This window comes from Artibeus jamaicensis, unplaced genomic scaffold, assembly GCF_021234435.1.
Source record: "Artibeus jamaicensis isolate MK-2021 breed Jamaican fruit bat unplaced genomic scaffold, CSHL_Jam_final contig_519, whole genome shotgun sequence".
Lineage (NCBI taxonomy): Eukaryota > Metazoa > Chordata > Mammalia > Chiroptera > Phyllostomidae > Artibeus > Artibeus jamaicensis.
This window is the reverse complement of record NW_026521871.1, coordinates 7,754,644-7,775,042: the sequence shown is the minus strand read 5'-3', so window position 1 is coordinate 7,775,042 and position 20,399 is coordinate 7,754,644. Positions and strand designations below refer to the sequence as shown.

Genomic DNA, 20,399 nt, shown 5'->3' with positions numbered 1-20,399 from the left:
AACATAGGGAGGCTGCCAAAATGAGGAAACAAAGAAATATGGCCCAAATGAAAGAACAGAAGTCCAAAATAAGAAAAAAGAACTCAACAAAATGGAGGTAAGCAATCTATCAGATGTAGCATTCAAAACACTGGTTATCAAGATGTTCAAGGAACTCACTGGGTACTCCAACAGTATAAAAAGGACTGAGGCACAAATGAAGATTATACTAAGTGAAATAAAGAAAAATGTACAGGGAGTCAACAGTAGCCAAGTGTAACCAAGAATCAAATCAATGATTTAGAACATAAGGAAGAAAAAAACATTCAATCAGAACAGCAAGGAACAAAAAGAATCCAAAAAGCAAGGCTAGGCTAAGGAGCCTATGGGACAACTTCACATGTACAAACATCCAAATCATACAGGTGGCAGAAGGAGAAGAGAAAGAGCAAGAAAATGAAAACTTATTTGAAACAATAGTGGAAGAAAACTTCCTTAATCTGGTGAGGGAAGTAGAGATTCAAGTCCAGAAAGCATGGAGAGTCCCAAACAAGATGGACACAAATAGGACCCCACCAAGACAGATCATAATTAAAATGTCAAAGGTTAAAGGTAAAGAGCGAACCTTAAAAACAGCAAGAGAAAAACATTTAGTTACCTACAAAAGATTTCCCATAAGATGCTCAGCTGATTTCTCAAAAGAAACTTTGTTTCTTTTGAAGGATTGGAGGGATTGGCAAGGAGTATTTAAAGTGATGAAAAGCAAGGACCTACAACCAAAATTACTCTATCCAGCAAAGTTATCATTGAAAATTAAAAAGCAGATAAACTGCTTTCCAGACAAGGTAAAACTAAAGGAGTTCATCATCACTAAGCCATTATTATATAAAATGTTAAAGGGACTTATTTAAGAAAAAAAAAGGAGGTCAAAACTATGAACATCAATCAAAATGGCAATAAATTCACAACTATCAACAACTGAATCTGAAAAACAAACTAGGCATCCTGGCTGGTGTGGCTCAGTAGTTGAGTGCCAGCCTGGGAATCAAAGGGTTGCTGGTTCAATCCCCAGTCAGGGTACATGCTTGGGTTGCAGAGCAGGTAGGGAGCGCATAAGAGGCAACCATGCATTGATGTTTCTCTCTTCTTTCCCCCTCCCTTCCCCTTTCTAAAAAAAAAATAATAATAATATCTTTTTAAAAAATTAAAAAAATAAAAACCAAACTAAGCAAACAAACAGAACAGAAACAGAATCATAGATATGGAGATCATTTGGAGGGTTATCAGTTGGGAGGGGGAAGAGGGAGAATGGCGGGGAAAGTGCAGGGATTTAGAAGCACAAATTGGTAGGTACAGAATAGATGGGGATGTTAAGAACAGTAAAGGAAATGGAGGAGCCAAAGAACTTATATGCATGACACATGGACATGAACCAAGGGGGGGGATTGCCAGAAGAAATGAGGGGTGCCAGGTGGAGGGGGACAAAGAGGGGGAAATTGAGACAGCTGTAATACCATAATCAATAAAATATATTTAAAAATATAAAATAAAAACAAAGAAAATGATGGATGCAGATTTTAACATCCACAGGTATAATAAGCCTTTTGCTTTGAGGGATTTCCTATACTAGTTAGAAAAGTTTTTTATTAAAAGTAGCAATTCCTTGGGTCTGTTTCAGAAATGTTTGCTGAAATACTGTTTGGCCAGGTTTGGGTACATTTCTCTTGAACTCTTAGTCTGTCTCCATGTGTCTCCGCCTCTGTCTCTCGCCTCTTCCCCACCCCTCCCCCATCTCTGTTTCATCACCCATATCTGTCTCATATCCATCTGTCTGTCTCTATCACTGATGCACACAGGCACACACAGACACACTGTCCCCTAACAGTGGGAAGTGTGACTCTTCTGATCCTTTATCTTTTAAATTTTCCAATATCATCCTTTAACCCTACAGCCTGTTTTTTCTCACCATCCACCTCTCTCTCCCCCTCCCACTGCCCCACAAGTTAGTTGATGTTCACGTGACCCCTTCATTCCCTGAAAGGAGTAAAAGAGTAGAGGCGTTAACAGGAGGAGTGGGAGTGATCACATGTAGGGCTGTGGAGATGTCTTCAAACTGCTGGCCATGAGCAGGGCCAGGGGGAGGGAGTGCTGGGGCTGCTGTCCCGGTGGCCCTGGTGCCCCCGGTGCTGTGGGGGCAAGGGATGCCGCTCTCTGGGCTGGAAATGACCAGACATAGGCCTGGGGTTGCCTGTGCCTGTGATGGGGTGAGGATCTTGCATGACCGTGGAGGGAGAGGACAGCTGGTGGCTCCTTTCAGCAACAGGACAGCTCCTGTCCCTTGGTCCCTAGAGAAACCTTTCCTTCATTAGTTTCTGGATCTTTGGTCCCTAAACCCTAAAAGCAATGACTAGGAACTTTAAGGCACATCTAAGAGGCTGCCAAGCTCTGCAGGGGACAGGAGAAGAAAGGGTTCTTAGGGGCAGAAAGTGGTACTAAGATGACAGTCCCAATGCCCGAGGTCCAAGCTGGCTGTGGGGGGTGGGTAACTTGCAGAAGGGCAACTGTTAATGGGAGGATAGGTCTACAACCTCTTACCACATCTCACAGAGCCAGATGTGACTCCCAATTCAGAAATTTTCTGACTTTAGAAAGGCATTATGGTATGTACGTCATATATTAACATGAGGCCACCAGTAGGGTCTGGGACCACCTTACGGGATCAAATGTATTGTTAAAGAACAAAAATTCAACTGAGTAAATGTGAGGATTTAATCATCAGCTTTTTTTTTTTTAAGATTTTATTTATTTATCTTTAGAGGGGAAGGGAAGGAGAGAGGGAGAGAAACATCAATGTATGGTTGCCTTTTGTGCGTCCCCTGCTGGGAACTGGCCTGCAGGGAACCTGCCTGCAACCCTGGCATGTGCCCTGACTGGGAATTGAACCGCGATTGTCTGGTTCGCAGGCCCGCGCTCAATCCACTGAGCTACACCAGCCAGGGCTGAATCATCAGCTTTATTAAGCAACTCATGAACTGGGCAGCAGCCCTTCTAGGACCTGAAGAGGTGCTGCGACGAGTTGTACAGTATGGAAAGTTTTAATGGGCAAGAAAGAGGGTGGGACTAAGAAGGTAAAAGAGTGGATTACTTCCATCAAGAATGCCTTTCCTTAGGGAAAGGTGTAGGGTTGTGGGGAAGGTTATCAGGCAGATTACTTCAGTAGTATTGATCGGGAAATTACGGACTGGTTTGTTTAAAACCCCACTCCTGGGAGAGAAGCTGAAACTGCAATTTGGTTAGTTATTAAGTTTTGCTTTGGTGACGTGGCTTAGCAAAAGTGACTCCATTTTGTCCTGTTATTTCTTTCTTAGACAGTATTCATATTTCCTCTGTGTACTGTATGAATATCCACAGTATATGGGACAAAAGCTATAAAAAGCTTTTCCTCAGTTCAGATTAAGCACTGGCACCAGATGAAGAAAAATTTGGTTTCCAGATTTTTCTTGGATTTCAGGTGTGCAGATAAAGGAGGGGAAACTTGTTCTCCCTGCTCCCTCTCTTCTGCCTGGGAGGCACTGATGTAAGAAACACCCAAATCTGTAGAGAATTTTTATAAGAGTTTATCTGAACCAAACGTGATAAGAATTGTTGGAAAGCAAGATGTCAAATGCTCCCCCGAATAGCAGTTTGCGGTTTATTTTATGCATTTGGAATTAAGGAAGGAACATAAGAAAATAACATGGAGCTGGGAGAAAGCAAGGGTGGGGGGATCCAATTACAGGATGGTTAAGAGTAGGTGCTCTCTCGAGGGTGGTGATGTCTTTGAGGAGTATTACTTCTGGCATTTCAAAGATGTGTTAACCTAGATGCATACCTTTCACTAAAAAAGTGATATGCTTGGGGCATGACTCTCCAGCATGACCCGCCCAGTTAGGAATTTATGACCAGATCACTCTGTGAGGTTACTTTCCCCTTTCTGTCCACTGAGGAGACATCTTGAGGAAGAGTCTGGTCTCCAATGTAGGAGAGGTGTGCAGATGGATGTGGTAAACAGCTCCCTCTTGTGACCATAAGGGACAAGTCCTGCTTTTTATTCAACTATGATAAAAACGAGGCCCTGTCACTTTAAAAGAAATTAAAATGAATGCTGAAAAAATGTGAGCATCTCCTCTCTACTCCAAACAGTCCCACCTTCCCCCAGCAGTCCATGGGGACACCTTCTTGTGCACACAAACACACATCAAATAAATGGTTGGTTTGGGTTTTTTTTTTTTAACATAAATTGGATCATACTGGACATTACTGTTTCCCATTCCACTCCTTGCTTACTCTTTTCCCTACCTCTCTACTTGGGGGCTCTTGTAGGCCAGAACCCACAGATACCCCAAATTCCCGTAAGGAGGATTCAGGGTCCTCCAAAGAAATTGGGGGTGTTGGGGTGTGGACCACGGATTTCCTAAGGCAAGGATCTCTGAAGTTTAAGAAAGGATCTTTGGCCCTCCAGAACCAGGCTGCCTACGGACAGGTGGTTATCCCCTCACCAAATTCTCTGTTCTGGGGCCTTTTAAAGAGAGAGGTTTCTAAAGAAAGGCTGCTCCATTATTTCAATACATTTCAGAAATGCAGGGGAGGTAAATACCCTGGCTCCGGCTCCAGCACCAGTGGGGGACGACTCTGCAGGAATGAAAGTGTCCTCACGGGGGAGGCCAGGGGCCATGGCTGCTCCCCTGGCTGAGGGGCATGGTTTGGACTTAACTTCTAGGTTTTTTTTTTTTTGGGGGGGGGGTTGTTTGGTTTTACCATTAGCCGGTGAGCTGCCCTCAGAGTCCCTGTCCCTATAGTGGGAGCTGCCGTCCTTCCCAGGTCCCCTTCAGTGAGTGCTGCACCCACCCACTCCCCCCATCTGCTAAGAGTGTTGGCTGCAGAAGGCTCACAGATGTTCCCCTTCCCAGAGAACCTCAGATGACTGGAGATGCTATGCCTCATTCTCTCCCTCTTACCTCTTAGGGTTACCAGATAAAATACAAGATACTCAGCTAAATTTAAGTTCAGGGAAACACATGCTTTTTCAGTATAAGGATATCCTATTTATTGTTTATCTGAAACTCAAATTTAATTGGGCAACCTGTATTTATTTTTTTCTTGCTAAATCTGGCACCCACTGGAGCTGGCAGTCAATGATTGACTAGGTGAGTATGAAGACTCGGCCCCTTAACCTCTGAGACTGAAAGTTTTCTCCAGTCACTTACGCTCCAGGGCTCCCATGGGTTCAAGCTAAGCTAGATGTCAGCTGAACCTGCATCTTGCTTAGCTCCTTCCTCTGCCCCATCCTGCTTCCCTTCTCCCTTATGTATTTCACGTGAGAGCTGTCTGTCCCTCCCCACCCCTGCCTGCCAAAAATAACATCCACAAAGTACCCCCATCTCAGGCTTGGTTCCTAGGAGCTCCAAAGCACTGCCTGTCTTTCTAAGCTTCCTGTTTGGTAACCAGGCTCAAGGTTGTCTTGAAGTGTTACCAGACCAAAATTCTTTTGCCTCATGCTTTGAAAGGCCAAAACTCTAAATGTCAGGGTTTGGACTAAGGAAAGTTTTGTTGATCAAGAAGATACCAACCGAGAAGATGGGAGACCTAATAGTGCCTCAAATCCATCTTGCTCACTGGACTAATTTAAGGGTTTTTAAGGGGTCGGGAGGAATATGTACGCTGAAGCACTGGTGGGGCAAGTTTTAACTGAAGAAACTTGGAACTTGGCCATTTATTGTAAAGGGACATGAATACTGGATCTTGCTGAACAATGGATCCTTGGCTTCTGAAAGGGTTCCAGTGTAAGTTCCAGTTATGTCCAGGTCCTTTGGTTCTGTGTGCATCAATAAGGGTGGGGGGGTACTTTGATTCCAGGTATAGAGGGAGGTCAAATTTCTCTCTTCTGTGCATGTGCCATCTGCATGGTTTGGGGTCTTGGTCTATTGTCTCTGAAAAGCCACTTAGTATCTCATTAAAGAGGAGGTCCCAGTCCTGCATTCACACGGAGGGATGGAATGCAGCATTTTAGGCTCTGGTGCCTCTCACCACCTTCGACAAGCGACATCCTCTTTGAGCTACTTTTTCCTTATCTGTGAAAGACAATGGTGACACTGCGGGGTAGAAATTGGGTTGACCAAAATGTGGTTAGTTTTTTCCATAAAATAAAAGACACATTTTTCATTTTCATCAAAAATTTTATTGATTTGGATATTTTGACTACGTTGGCAATCTCCTGTGTGATATAACATTGATTATTCTCGATGTCTTGATTTGATTGCTCTCAAGTTCAGCTGGTCTACCCAACCGTGGAACATCATTGTCTGGTGAGAAATCTCCAGCATGAAATTTCGAAAATCACTTTTGACACTTGGGATCAGTCACAGCACCCGCTCCATACACTGCATGAATCTTTTTTTGCATTTCAGTTGTGCTTTATTTTTCTTGAAATAATAAAACATCATATGCTGAAAATGTATATTTTCTTCCATCTTTAATATAAAAATGGCTACAGAAAAATTCACCAATTTTGGTTTTTTTAAAAATGCACACTGATATGACGGCTGTCATAATACAATCTCATGAAATTGTTTTGAATGAAGTTAAAGACAACTATGCACTACTAGAGCCACGTTACAGAAACAAACAAACAACCCAATAGGAAAATAATGAGTAAACTATCAAGCACTTGGTGGGTCTCCCTAAATGGAAACAACAGCTGCAGAAGTTTTAACTTCTGATCATTTTCGTTTCCTTTGTCCTGTCTTCACAATCCACTGACATAAGTGAATACGATTTCCATGGAGAATTGTGGCTGTGGACATAAGGGACTGCCATTCTCCTTGGGCCTCTGTCTTGCCTCCCCTCCCCTCAAAGTTGTGAATGCTCCTCACTTTAGCAAAATCCATTTGTGTTTGCCAGGCAGCTGGTTTAGGAACTCTCTCCCATTCCAGAGTGTTTCCTGGGTGCCAGATACTTTACTATTTTTTCCTCACTCTGAGGGAGATGCTACTCTTCTCTGTGTGGCAGATGAGGAAGCTGAGTAAGTGGCAAAGGGTGGACCTGCAGCAAATTTTGGCAGCTTCTAAAACCCAAGAAGCTGCCAAAAGGAAGCTGCCTTTCTTTTGAGAAAGAAAATGCCAGTCTCTGGGTCTTTGTTGATTTCCTCTACCTCTCCTTAGATCTGTAACAAGTCTTGTCTCCTCTGAGGGAAGGGAAGCAAAGCCAAAGCTATAGGACTGGAGAACATGGCCACAGCCAAGGACTGAAGCTTCAGTAAACAGTAGACAGCGGGATTTTGAGAAAAGAAATAGACAGAAGGAGACAGCAGGCTCAGGTTCAGCTGTGCAAGGCAACCCTTTGCCCCCAACCCAGGCAAAATGAGCACAACCATTTACGAACTACTGCTTTCGGTAAATATGTGTTGAGTGCCAAGCACTGGAATGCCTTGGTAAGCCAACACAGACAAGGCTCCATCCTCATGGGGCTGACACTCAAGATCTGGTAGCCCCAAGTTCTTCCTATGTACACCCTCACTCATACTGTTACTGGGGAGACTCGAGGTAGGGGACTCCTTCTCCTTGGCTCTCATGTTGCTCGCAAGAGAATTCAGGCAAGAGACAACACATATAGTGGAAATGAGATAGTAAGTTTATTTATGAAATACACTTCAGGATGAAGCTGCAAGTGGGCACCCACCTAATCTGAGTGCTCTGACTACTGGGATTTTTGGGGTTTTATGCCTGTAGCCAGCTTCTAGGTTCCCCCTCCACCTTGACCTTGGGATTAATATACAGCTTCAAAGGCTTTCTTTCCCAGATAGTGGAAATGATACATATAGAATTTCACTGCCCCCCAACCCCCTCCTATGCTATTGTGGTTTTTCTTGTGATTTTTGAACACCTTGGCAATCTTTGCTCACCAGGCTCAGAACTGCTAAATGAATGAGTGAGCCATGTCTCCCTCCCCTCCTCTGCCTTGGTTTGCTATCTACCCTGCCTAACAATACCACACAATTGGTGGTAATAAGGTACAGTGTGGAGGGCACCACTTATAGTCAGATGGCCCACTCCACCACTATAACTATGTGATTTCTGGGCAAGTAACTTAGCTTTGGGGGCCTCAGTTTCCACCTCTGTAAAATGGGGATGATTATAACTACCTTAGAATTGTGTCAGAGTTCCATGAGATAACACATGTAAAGTTTTTTTGTGTAGTGCCTTGACTCAACCCACACTTGACAAATATTAGCTGTTAACAATTTTAGTTTTTAAAGATTTTCTTATTTTAGAGAGGGAAAGGGAGGGAGAAAGAGAGAGACAAACATCCATATGCCAGAGATACAGCCATCAGTTGCCTCTCACATGCTCCCAACTGGGGACCTGGCACCCCGCAACACAGACATGTACCCCGACTAGGAATCAAACCTGCAGCCTATTGGTTTGCAGGTCGGCACTCAATACACTGAGCCACACTAGCCAGGGACTGTTAGCTGTTACTTTTAAATACAAGCACTATGTTTCATGAGAACAGAAGCTGTATCTTCTTGGGTTTCAATGAGGCGCCAGTACCTAGCACGTAACAGTACTTAATAAATACATGCACAGACAAAATTTGGCTTACATTTGGAAATGGAACCATCTGGGTCTTTTTATGTCAACCCAAACTGAATACCTACTGTGTTGAGACTCACAGAGGCACCTGGAGCGAGTCCTGTCCTCAGGAGAGCGTGACATAAGATGTACTCAGCAGAAAAGATGCTAGACATAAACTTGCTGACTGAATGCATGCACGGATAAATGAATGGCTGTGAAGACCGAATAAACATGCCCTGAGTCCGGTACCGCATGCAGGTATTTCTACACACGGCTTTCTGGTGCTTGGGCACCAGAGCGCAAAGTGGTCCGTAGGCCTCCGCCCCAGACCAGATTTCCCGCCCCCAGCCCGGAACGCCTCGCGTGGACGTCATATCCGCGACTAACTGTCGCGCATCCGGGAGGCGGGGCAGGCGGAAGCCAAAAATAAGCACCCTCGGAGTTTCTGGGGCCCAGGCTCGGGCCTCCTGGGGAAGCTCCTGGCCTTGGCGAGTTCTTGCGGTGAACAAGAGTCAGGGAGCATAGTCCGGCGTGGAGCTGGTAGGCGGAAAACCACAGCAAAGCGACAGGTTTTTTTTTGTTTTGTTTTGTTTTGTTTTGTTTTTTTTTTTGAGCGAGCTCTGTCGGCCGCGCTGGGGACGCTGGATGCGTAACCCGGGCCGCGTGCGCGAGGCGGAGGTCGCAGCAGGCTGTTGGGTAGGCCCAGCCGCGGAGCTGCTTGGGTCTCGGGACACCGCGGTCGCGGAAGCGGAGGGGAGCGGTTGCGAGGGCTGAGCGGAACCACGAGTGCAGAGCTCATGCGTCCGGCGTCAGGTGGGAGCTAAATTTGTAGCTGACATTTATCGGACAAAGTTGTGCGTGACCTGAGTGCTTTAAAAAATAGTTCAGTTCAAACATTATACATATACATACATATAGATAGATAAAGACTGTTCTGTGTTTCTTGTGACGTATACACTCTGTGGGGATGGAGAGGGGAACACAAATAATAAGAATTACATAGTTATGCTCCCGGGGCGGGGGGAGAGGGGGGAAGTGCTGTAAGAAAAGAGTAGGGCAGGTGCATGGGGTGGGGGGAGTTGCCGTATTTTATAGCCACTGGGCCAAATCGAGGGTGAGATTTGAGCAAACTCATGAAGGGGGCTAGGGAGTGAGCCACGTGGCTACCTAGAGGAGGAGTATTCCCAGAACCTGGAAATGCTAGAAGCAGGGCTCGGAGGCAGGAGGGAAACTGGTATGTGAAGAAGAGCTAGGAGGCCTGTGTGGTGGAGGGATTGAGCAGGGGAAAATGGCAGGACATGAGGAACTGTTGCTTACTTTGAATGAATCAGGAACAATTGCGAGATTTTGAGCAAAGGAATATCAATTAAAAAGGCTAACTTCAAAGGTGTTATGGCAATGACTATAGAAGAGCGAACATTTTTGTGGTGAGCCTGGTGAATTTGGGCTGCCCCTGTGTCAACCTTTTTAGTGTCAGGACAGCCTGTAGAGGGCAGTGTTGTCCTTGACCCTGAGCTCAGGCCTGTGTAGCCCTAGGTGACAGCTTAGCTTTTAAAAAAATATATCTGATTGATTATGTTGTTACAGTTGTCCCACTTTTTTCTCCTCTTTATTCCCCTCAGCCCTTCACCACACCCTCACAACAGCATTCCCTCACCTTAGTTCATGTCCATGGGTAGTGCATATAAGTTCTTTGGCTTCTCCATTTCCTATACTGTTCTTAACTTCCCCCTGTCTATTTTGTACCTAACGTTTATGCTTTTTATTCCCTGTACCTTTTCCCCAATTCTCACCCCTCCCACTCCCTCCATGAGATCTCTATTTCCATGATTCTGTTCCTGTTGTTTGCTTAGTTTGTTTCTGTTTTTGTTTTCTTAGGTTCCGTTGTTGATAGTTGTGCGTTATCAACAACTGTTGATAATTGTCATTTTACTGTTCATAGTTTTGATCTTTTTCTTTGATAAGTTTCTTTAACATTTCATATAATAAGGGCTTGGTGATGATGACCTCCTTTAACCTGAGCTTATCTGGGAAGCACTTTATCTGCCCTTCCATTCTAAATGATAGCTTTGCTAGATACAGTAATCTTGGTTGTAAGTCTTTGGATTTCATGACTTGGAATACTTCTTTCTAACCTTTCATGAAAGTTTTCTTTTGAGAAATCAGCTGATAGTCTTATGGGAACTCCTTTGTAGATAACTGTCTCCTTTTCTCTTGCTGCTTTTAAGATTCTCTCCTTATCTTTAACCTTCGGTAATGTAATGATGATGTGCCTTGGTGTGTGCTTCCTTGGGTCCCACTTCTTTGGGACTCTCTGAGCTTCCTGGAAGTCTATTACCTTTGCCAGATTGGGGAAGTTCTCCTTCATTATTTTTTCAAGTAAGTTCAATTTTTTGCTCCTCTTCTCCCTCTTCTGGCACATGATTCAGAAGCTGGAACATTTAAAATTGCCCCGGAGGTTCCTAAGCCTCTCCTCATTTTTTTGAATTCTTGTTTCTTCATTCTGGTCTGGTTGAATGTTTCTTCCTTCTGGTCCAAATTGTTTGAGTACCAGTTTCCTTCCCTTCACTGTTAGTTCCTTGTATATTTTGCTTTATTTCACTTTACATAGCCTTTACTTCTTCCTGTGTTTTGTGACCATACTCAACCATTTCTGTGAGCATCCTGATTCCCAGTGGTTTTAACTCTGCATCTGATAGGGTGACTACCTCTTCCTCGTGTACTTCTGTTTTTGGAGCTTTGATCTGTTCTTTCACTTGGGCAACATTTTTTTGTCTTGGTGCACCTGTTACATAGTAAGGGACAGAGCCTTAGGTATTCACCAGGGCGGGGCAGCCCACTGGGCTGTGCTATACTTGTGTTGTGGTGCTGAATGTGGGGACGTGGTCAGAGAGGGAGCAATTCCGCTTGCTCAGCTCTGGGCAGGCTTTTGATCACTTTCCCTGCTACACATAAGCAAATTGGGCCCTTCTGGTGTTGATTCCCTTGTGGGTGGTTTTGGGTACATTCCAGTACCCTGTGGGTCTCTCCAGCAAACTCTCCTGTGAGGCTGGGAGTTTCTGCCACTGCCACAACCCACAAAGGTTTTTACAGCCAGAGGTTTTGAGGCTTTATTTCCCCATGCTGGAACCCTGGGTTGTGCAGTCTGTCTCACTCCCCAGTTCCTTCTGGTTTATCCACACGCAAATGGTGGGACTGCCCATCCGCCAGCTGCTGCCTTGCTGCTCCTCCTCTCTGCCCAGGCTGCCTGTCTCTGCCCCTCCTAACAGTCTAAATGTTTCTTCAACTCCTTGGTTGTCAGACTTCCAGGCAGTTCAATTTTGTGGCAGTTCCGGTAATTTTTTGGTTTTAAATTTGTTGTCCTTTTGGTTGTGTGAGGAGGCAAAGTGTATCTACCTATGCCTCCATCTTGGCTGGAAGTCCTTTTTTTTTTTTTTAATGTACAGTTCATTGGCATTAAGTACACTGAAATTGTTGTGCAACTATCACTATTATCCATTTCTAGAATATTCCATTAGTCTTCACTGTTATTGGCACCCTAAGCCGCAAGCCCAATCTCATTCCCTCTTCATCAAGTAGCTGATGCCATTGAGGCAGTCAGTAACACCTAAAAAATACCCATCATGCTCCAGGCAATGAGTTAAATAATTGAGGGTTTTGTTCTCCCTGCCTTTCTAGTCAGGGGAGACTAGTGACTGGGAAAGAAGCACCAGGTAACTATTACTGTGGTCCTAAAACCAAAGATACTCTTGAACGTATAGGCCTAACACTTCTGCCATTCATTCAATCATGTGTTCAGTGAGTGTCAAATATCTGCTCTGTTGTAGACATGGTAAATATTCTTGTTTGTCTACTGGATAGGTGGATGTAACTCCTTGAGCCTGATTTGCTCTGGTGGCCATCATGGAGTGGTTGGAACTAGGCCTGATCCACAGAGGTTTTTGCAAATGCTGATCTATAGCTTTGTGGCTTTTGATAAGTCCCCTTCCTTGGTTGGGCCTCAGTTTCCTGGTTGCTTTAGTAGGGGAACCAGGTACCAAGCAAATGGACAGTGTTAAGAGATTGTATAACAAGGGAACCTAACTTAAAATAGGGTGTCAAAGAAGGCCTCCCTGATGAGGTGAACCTCTTGGGAGAGGTGAACTCAGCTAAAATGTGAAGGCTGAATAGGATCTATCCAGAGGGAGAGTGAGGTAGGAGTGGAGCCAGGGACAGGGAGTCTCTACAGGGAGATCAGCATGTTCTGGGTTCTTGAGAGTGTCAGATCTGTGAGAAGTGTCACCGAGTGCCCATTCCAGGAATTCCTCCTCAAACCCCTTGCTGTTCAAGCTCCATCTTTCCTAGGGCTGCCAGACTTGTGTTGACCTAGCCCCCAGACTGAGAAATTTTGCAGATCCAGCATGGATGGGGACAGCAGAACTACTTACCACCTCTTACTCTCCTGTTCATGTTCTGTGTTGACTGACAGTAAACAAGAAGAGGGTCTTCAGATCCAGATTTTACTTTTACCTTTTTAAATTAAGCAGCCTACCAGAGTGGTCTTGAGGGCACTCAGAAGAGGTTGGAATTTCTGTGTGCCCTTGGGCAGTTACCTGTTTTTGCCAAGCCTGGTTATCCTCTTCTTAAAAAACAGGAATAACAATAGCTTTTTACCTCATATGATCATTTTGAAGACATGACTTAAAGCATATGAAGCACTTAGCACAAACCTGGGTACCTGATAAGGAAAAATATTTGGTAGGATTATAGTATTAGAATTTAAATGAGAATATAGTAGGTTGACATATAAAATATAGAAACTTCCTTTGTGTCTGCATGAGTAACTTTAGTTTGACCAAAATTGGATGTTACTGTGCTTAGTTCTTTAAAAAAATCACATAGGCAAAATTCTCATTTAAAAAGTAAAAAACAGCGTGTACCTTGTTAATTAATTTCTAGCCCCCTTGACTCTTAACGAAGGTGTAATCAGCCTCGGAAAAGATGCCAGCCCCAGCTGCCACATACGAAAGAGTGGTTTACAAAAACCCCTCTGAGCACCACTACATGAAAGTCTGCCTGTAAGTTCAGTCTCCTCATTTCTGTTGTTTATTATAATTTTGTATGACTCTAAATAGCCTAAAATTTAATGCAATATATTTTTCTTTCTAATGTTTTTTACAGAGAATTTCAAGATCGTGCAGTTGGACTGAATGCTGCCCAGTTCAAGCAGCTGCTGCTTTCAGCCCTGAAGGACCTGTTTGGGGAGGTACGGAATCACTTGGTAGACTGAACACTCCGAAGATCTTTGTGATAAGTACTGAAAGAACACTTTTCTAAACAGTTTAAAACTTTAAAACCACATTTGAAATTTCAGCAGCCGACTTGCAGAAATGGCAAAATTTTGGTAGGTGTGTTCAATATACTTTTTTTTTAACAAGGAATTTGTTGGACAAATATTTATTTTAGTGCAGTGCTACTCAAAGTGGGGTTCAGGCTGACAGCCTGCAGACCGTCTTTTTGCCCATTTTGAAGATCTGCGGCTCACAGCAGAATGTAAATCAGCATCTCACTTCCTTTACTGAGAAAGTCTCTATATGAACAAAACTGAGCTGAACCAAACAGTGCACTTATCGATATTGTTAATTTACATTCTGATGCAGCTTTTTATCTTATCACACACCAGCATTCTGAGCAGCAGTCTTGGTCTAGCATTCACTTGAAAATGGAGTTTTGAAAGAGACCTAAGGTGCTTTTCTGAAAATATTTATTTTTCTTTTTGTAGATTTGTGTTTTTTACTTATTTTTAGAAAGAAGGGAAGGGCGAGAGAAACATCAATGAGTCTCCTACTGGGGACCTGGCCTGCAACCCAGCCATGTGCCCTGACTGGGAATTGAACCAAAGACCTGTTGGTTCACAGGCTAGCACTCAATCCACTGAGCCACACCAGCCAGGGATATTTCTTGATTCATATATTCTATCAAATCAAAATCTGCTAAGCATCTAGTCAAAATTAAAAACTTTTAATTCACAAAAGACTCAGTCAAGAGGACGAAAAGACAAATTACAGACTAAGGGAAAATATTTGCGAGCCACATATCTTGACAAAGTACTAATATATAATATCTAGAATGTATGAAGAAATCTCAAAACTCAAACAGTACAATTAAGAAAAGACCAAATGATACAATTAAGAGACATGAATAAGACATTTTACTCAAAAGGATGTACAGTTGGCAAAGGTGTACATGAGTGAAAAGCTGTTCAACGTCATTAGCCATTAGGGAAATGCACATTAAAAACAGTAAGATATCATTACATACCTAACAGAATGACTAAAATAAAAAACTGTGATAATACTAAATGCTGGTGAGGATATGGAGAATCTGAATTACTCATACATTGGTGTTGGCAATGTAAAATGGTATAGCCCCTTTGGAACACAGTGTGGCAGTATCTTAAACAGACTAAATGGGTACCTACCATACAACCCAGCAATTGCATACCTGAGCATTTATCTTTAAGAAACTAAAACTTAACATTCACACAAAAATATGTATATGCATGTTCATAGAAGCTTTATTAGCAAGAGCCCTGTAGTAGAAATAAGTGAGATGTCCTTCAGTGGATGAATAAACTATAATACATTCATACCATGGAATATACTCAGTAGTAAAAATGAGCACACTATTAATAAATGCAACAACTTGACTAAATTCCCAGAGAATTATGCTAAGTGAAGAAGCCAGTCCCAAACAGTAACATACTGGGTGATTTTATTTATGTAATTTTCTTGAAATAACATAATTACATAATCTGGAGAAACATCAGTGGTTGCGGGGGTTAGGCTGGCAGGAGGAATGGGTACGGCTATTGAAGGGTAGAAGGAGAGAGCTGGTGGTGGTACAGTTCTTTGTCGTGATCGTGCTGGTTACATGAAACCACCCATGTGGTAAAATTGCGTAGCACTATACATACACACACACGCAAATGTACAGGACCTTCCTGTACATTTTTTTGTAATCTCCTGTGACTCAAATGTTTGGAAGTCAATGCCCTGGCTGGTGAGGCTCAGTGGATTGAGTGCCTGCCCGTGAACCACAGGGCTGCCGCTCTCATTCCCGGTCAGGGCACATGCCTGGTCCCCAGTGGGAGGTGCACGAGAGACAAGCACACACTGATGTTTCTCTCCCTCTTTTTCTCCCTTGTTTATCTTCTCTCTAGAAATGAATAAATAAATCTTTAAAAAGAAAAGAAATCAGAAGTTTAAGAAAAAGCCTGGGGTGGTTAACATACAATACAATATACAGAGAATGTATTGTAGAATCATATACCCGAAACCTATATAATTTTATTAACACTGTCTTCCCAATAAATTCAATAAAATAAGATAATTAGAAATAAGTTTAAGAAAAAAATCTGTGCATCCTCTTTATTTCATGTATAAAACCTATTTCCATTAAGCAAACAGACATGGCCCCTGTCTTATGGGTTTATGGTCTTGGTTAGATGTAGTAGGCAACCATGTTGAACAGTTAATGGCAAGAATAATGAATATTATGGAAAAGGAAATATGAGGGTCCTGTATGTGAGAGACAGTAGCACATGATTGAGCTTAATCTTGAGGATCTGGGAAGAAACAATCGAAATGAAGATTTAGAGGGTAAAGAGGCATTAGCAGACCTGGCCACAGAGCTCAGCTGGTTAGAGCATCATCCTGATGTGCCAGAATTACAGGTTCAATCCCTAGTCGGGATACATGCAAGAATCAGCCAGTGGAACAACATAAATAAGTGGAACAACAACTTGATGTTTCTCTCTAAATAAATAAATAAAGCTTTTTTTTTTTTTTTTTTTAAAGAAGCGTTAACAATGTGAAGAGTTACAGGAAGAACATTCCTTCAGGAGGGAGTTATAAATAAGCATGCGCAGTACTCTAGCCCTATTAAATAAAATACTGCCTTTTTGGAGGAGAAAAGCAATTAACAGGAATAGTTATTAGAGTCCAAGATTGATGATGATAACAGCATTATTCTATACCTAGGTCGATGCCGCCTTACCCTTGGATGTCATAACTTATGAAGAGAAGACCTTGTCAGCCATCCTGAGAATATGTAGCAGGTATGAGAGACACTAAAGCATTTCTAGTATAACACGGATGAGAGACAGATGGGGAAGTAGAGCAAAAATGCTCTCTTCTGTGAATAAGAAGAGCTTTGTCATTGTGAACTCTGAGCAGCTTTTGGAAGTTTAAACTGGGGAGAGTGTGAACATTCATTTAGCAGGAGCTTAGACGCTAGAGAGCAAAACTTGTGACTTATAACTTTAGTGTTTCCCAAATGATGGTTATAAACTCAGAAATATTAGAAACATTCCTAATTCGGGTTCATTTAATTCTCTGCCTGTGATACCCTATGCTTTAAATTTTTCTCATTTAAATTAGGTTTTCTGGACTATTTCAAAGAAAAGTACTAGGGAGATGTTGCAGGGACAAATCTTCCTTAATGCTTTCTTGGTTTTTCCGCAGTGGTCTTGTCAAATTGTGGAGTTCTTTGACTCTTTTAGGATCCTATAAAGGCAAGAAATGTGCTTTCAAAGTAATTCAGGTAAAGACTGTTCCTTCACATATTCCAAACAAGGCTGAGTAGTTGATTAAACTGCTTTTTAATATGTGTTCTATTTTTGTGCTTGTATAAATCTAGTCTGGTTAATATCATCTAGCTAAGGGGGATGGGGAGGGGAATCCAGAATTTCATTGCTTCCGGGAACATTAGACAAAGCACTTTAGGTTACGTGGGAGGAGTTTTGGCATAAAACTTGGAATGCTTGTGGAAAAATCTTAACTTTTCCTTTATTGCATAATGACTAGTGCCTTATGTATTGGAATGCTCTTCCTGAGCTCATCATGACCACTTGTTTATCTAAGGCTACCTCTTAGGATGTGCATTAAGATACTACTGCAGCAGCTTGGCTTATCCTATAAAACTGGGCATGTTTCTGCATTACCCTGTGTTTCAGTGCAATTTTCTCCTGATACTGTGTCAACATCTTTCTTTGTCTTACAGGTCTCTCCCTTTCTCCTTGCATTATCTGGTAATAGTAGGGAACTAGTATTGGATTGAATAGTCCTCAATTTCAGAAACACTTCTCAAAAGTACTTTTTGGTGCCAGTACAATGTTTTAAGACTGAAGCAGGCCAAGAGCTCCTGTTGATGGAATTTGAGGGTGCTGAAGATGTTGCCAGTGATCTCCAGCCATCGTCTTTGTTGGGTTAGGCTTCAGAGAAGAATCTGCCTGAACCAACCAGTGGGAAGCAGGCAGCACTCTCAGCATATGCACATCAGAGTTGGAGACCGGGCTGAACTCAGCAGGGCCTTCACACAGAGGGATGTGGTTGCCTTCTCAGAATTAACGGGGGATGTCAATCCTTTGCATTTAAATGAAGATTTTGCAAAATGCACCAAGTTTGGAAAGACAATTGTACATGGAGTTTTGATCAATGGACTTATCTCAGCTCTCCTGGGTACTAAAATGCCAGGACCAGGCTGTGTATTTCTTTCCCAGGAAATTAACTTTCCAGCCCCTTTATACGTTGGAGAAGTTGTTTTAGCTTCAGCGGAAGTGAAAAGGCTGAAACAGTTCATGGCTGTTATTGCTGTGTCATGTGTTGTAAGAGAAAGTGAGAAGACTGTTATGGAAGGCTGGGTTAAAGTTATGGTTCCAGAAGCTCCCAAATCCTGAAATACGTGTTTAAAGATGCAAGTTCAGGCATCGATGTTACTGTTACTGAAGAGACTCTGAGGAAAATGGATTGCTGTTCTTCGACGAGGAATGGCCAGCAGATCCAGCATCTCGTATATGGGGAGGGGAGCAGGCAGCAAGGTGTTCACATGCCCGTTTTATAATTTGGCCTTGTGATTCCCACAAACTTAAGTATATTTATCATGTCTAGGTTTGTGAAATTGAAAAAATATTGGGAATGTTATCATTTAGCTAAAGGTTCTACTTTTGGGATTTCAAACCTACTTTTAGATTTTCGTTTGGATAACATAAACTTAACATTACCTCTATAGAATAAATTTCTCACTGAGTTTATAGCTAGCTAGTATTTTTATTGAAGGCAACAATAGATGTTGGGTCATATTTGAACACCTATTTTTTACCAGTAAATATTCTTGAATACTGTTCTTCAGTTTCTGGGTCAGAGTTTTTTGTAATTTGTTGCTGTTTACACCAAGATGGCATCTTGCTTAACCTTTAAGTGGTACTTGCCTTTCAGATGGTTTTCCTGCTCTCAGAGGTCTGTGTGCAGATTTGTAAACTCTTGGTCTAATCTGTAAGATGGGGGTAATAATACCACACAGGATTGTTGAAGATGATAGATACACATAGCAAAGCACAAGGCTAGCCTGTGGACGGTAGCTACAACTGTCGTTCCTTCTCTCTATGAAGAAGGTTAGAGACTTTCCAGACTTTGTAGCTAACTGGCCCACAGGTAAACAAACAGCCCAGTCTTTTAGGATGTCAACCAGTCTCTTGGCATTCTAAACCTGGAATAAATCTTGAGTGCAAAGTTTCTATTTCAGTAATCCATATTATTTTCTCCCATCCTTGAAAATATTGTGGGTTGTCCCTTTACATAAATAATATATGCTTATTGTAAAAAATAAAATTATAAATAAAAAGTATAAGGAACTCTGTGAGGTCCTGTTTTTAAGAGCTGAAGGGCATTGCAGAGAAAATGTGCCCAATACATTAGTATTCAATAGTCATCCCCACCATAGCTAACCCCTTTTTTAAGACAAAAATTTGTAATGGAACATAGATGTGGTCCACCTGAGCTCTGTGGCTTTAGATGGTGGCTCTGACCACAGCTAGATGCTTTGATCAGGAAGGTACAACCAAGTGTAATTAGTTGGATCAACCCACATTTCCTGGAAAAAGTTCTTTCCTCCTGCTGGTAGGTTAGTAACTACATTTATATTTGTTCATTAAGGGAACAATTAAATAGATTACTTGAAAGAATGATTCTAGTCACTAGAGGTCAGCGATGTGCATAAAGCGAGTATTTTAAACCTGTTTAATATTGTACCATACTCTAGTCTGTGACCAAGATGAAAGTAACCAAAGTCAACTTGAGAAGCATGGATGCCATTCTCATGAGTTTCAGAATGGGCAGCATTCACAGGCTCAGATCCACCTGAAGGTTTGCTAATAGGTAAAACACTACACATGTTGAACATTGATACAACACTGAAAAAATGGGAACTTGCACAAAATAGAGACTTGAAGCTGTATTCAAATTCTAAGAACTCATTCTCTGTGATTTAGAAGCAGTCTTGAAGTATGGATTCATAAATGGGGTGTGAAATGATAGTAATAGCTACCATTTTTTCAATACCTAATGAGCCGATTTTCTACATTAATTCTTTGAACAACTTTGTAAAGTTAATCTTACGTTGTTCCATTTTATAGGTGAGGAAACAGACTAATGGCATGTGTCTGGCCCAAGGTCATACAGTTAGTATGCAGTAGAGCTGACATTCACACAGGCCTTCCCGGCTCCAAAGCGTTTCTTTTTTCCCATTGCCCTGCGTGTTCTCATTACTAGGGCACGATCAGTTTCCATAGTAGTATCTCATGTGGCATTATGTATTTGGAAACATTCTATAGAATTTTTTTGTATTCAGAATGTTCTAGATCTTATTCCCTGCTATAGTAGTAGCATTTTCCTATATACAATTACTTTATGGCTTCCAGCTATACCTATTTCCTACTCTTTCTTTAGGCTGACAATCAGTGATTACTTGTCTTCAGAGCAGAATTACTGA

General features: G+C 42.3%; 2 protein-coding genes across 3 annotated transcripts; both read left to right on the top strand.

Moving 5' to 3' along the window:
- The first annotated feature begins 8,994 nt into the window (after nucleotides 1-8,994).
- Nucleotides 8,995-17,721, top strand: RPP14 (ribonuclease P/MRP subunit p14). 2 transcript variants are annotated; one of them, XM_037137364.2, is made up of 6 exons: nucleotides 8,995-9,404; nucleotides 13,551-13,648; nucleotides 13,752-13,836; nucleotides 16,613-16,689; nucleotides 17,096-17,174; nucleotides 17,634-17,721. In XM_037137364.2, exons 2-6 carry the CDS (start codon nucleotides 13,572-13,574, stop codon nucleotides 17,688-17,690), a joined length of 375 nt encoding a protein of 124 aa, XP_036993259.2. In that variant the 5' UTR covers nucleotides 8,995-9,404; nucleotides 13,551-13,571; the 3' UTR covers nucleotides 17,691-17,721. The 2 variants fall into 2 exon arrangements, with proteins under 2 accessions (XP_036993259.2, XP_036993258.2); XM_037137363.2 differs by having other exon boundaries at nucleotides 13,530-13,648.
- Nucleotides 17,722-17,798: 77 nt separating this feature from the next.
- On the top strand, nucleotides 17,799-18,663 carry HTD2 (hydroxyacyl-thioester dehydratase type 2). Its single transcript, XM_037137361.2, has one exon. It carries the CDS (start codon nucleotides 17,803-17,805, stop codon nucleotides 18,307-18,309), a length of 507 nt encoding a protein of 168 aa, XP_036993256.1. The 5' UTR covers nucleotides 17,799-17,802; the 3' UTR covers nucleotides 18,310-18,663.
- Nucleotides 18,664-20,399: the final 1,736 nt, after the last annotated feature.

Coding starts and splice junctions, on each gene's coding strand:
- HTD2 (XM_037137361.2), top strand. CDS start 17,803: ATGTTGCCAGTGATCTCCAGCCATCGTCTTTGTTGGGTTAGGCTTCAG.
- RPP14 (XM_037137364.2), top strand. CDS start 13,572: ATGCCAGCCCCAGCTGCCACATACGAAAGAGTGGTTTACAAAAACCCC. Junction 13,837..16,612: donor TGAAGGACCTGTTTGGGGAG/GTACGGAATCAC, acceptor TTCTATACCTAG/GTCGATGCCGCCTTACCCTT. Junction 16,690..17,095: donor ATCCTGAGAATATGTAGCAG/GTATGAGAGACA, acceptor GTTTTTCCGCAG/TGGTCTTGTCAAATTGTGGA.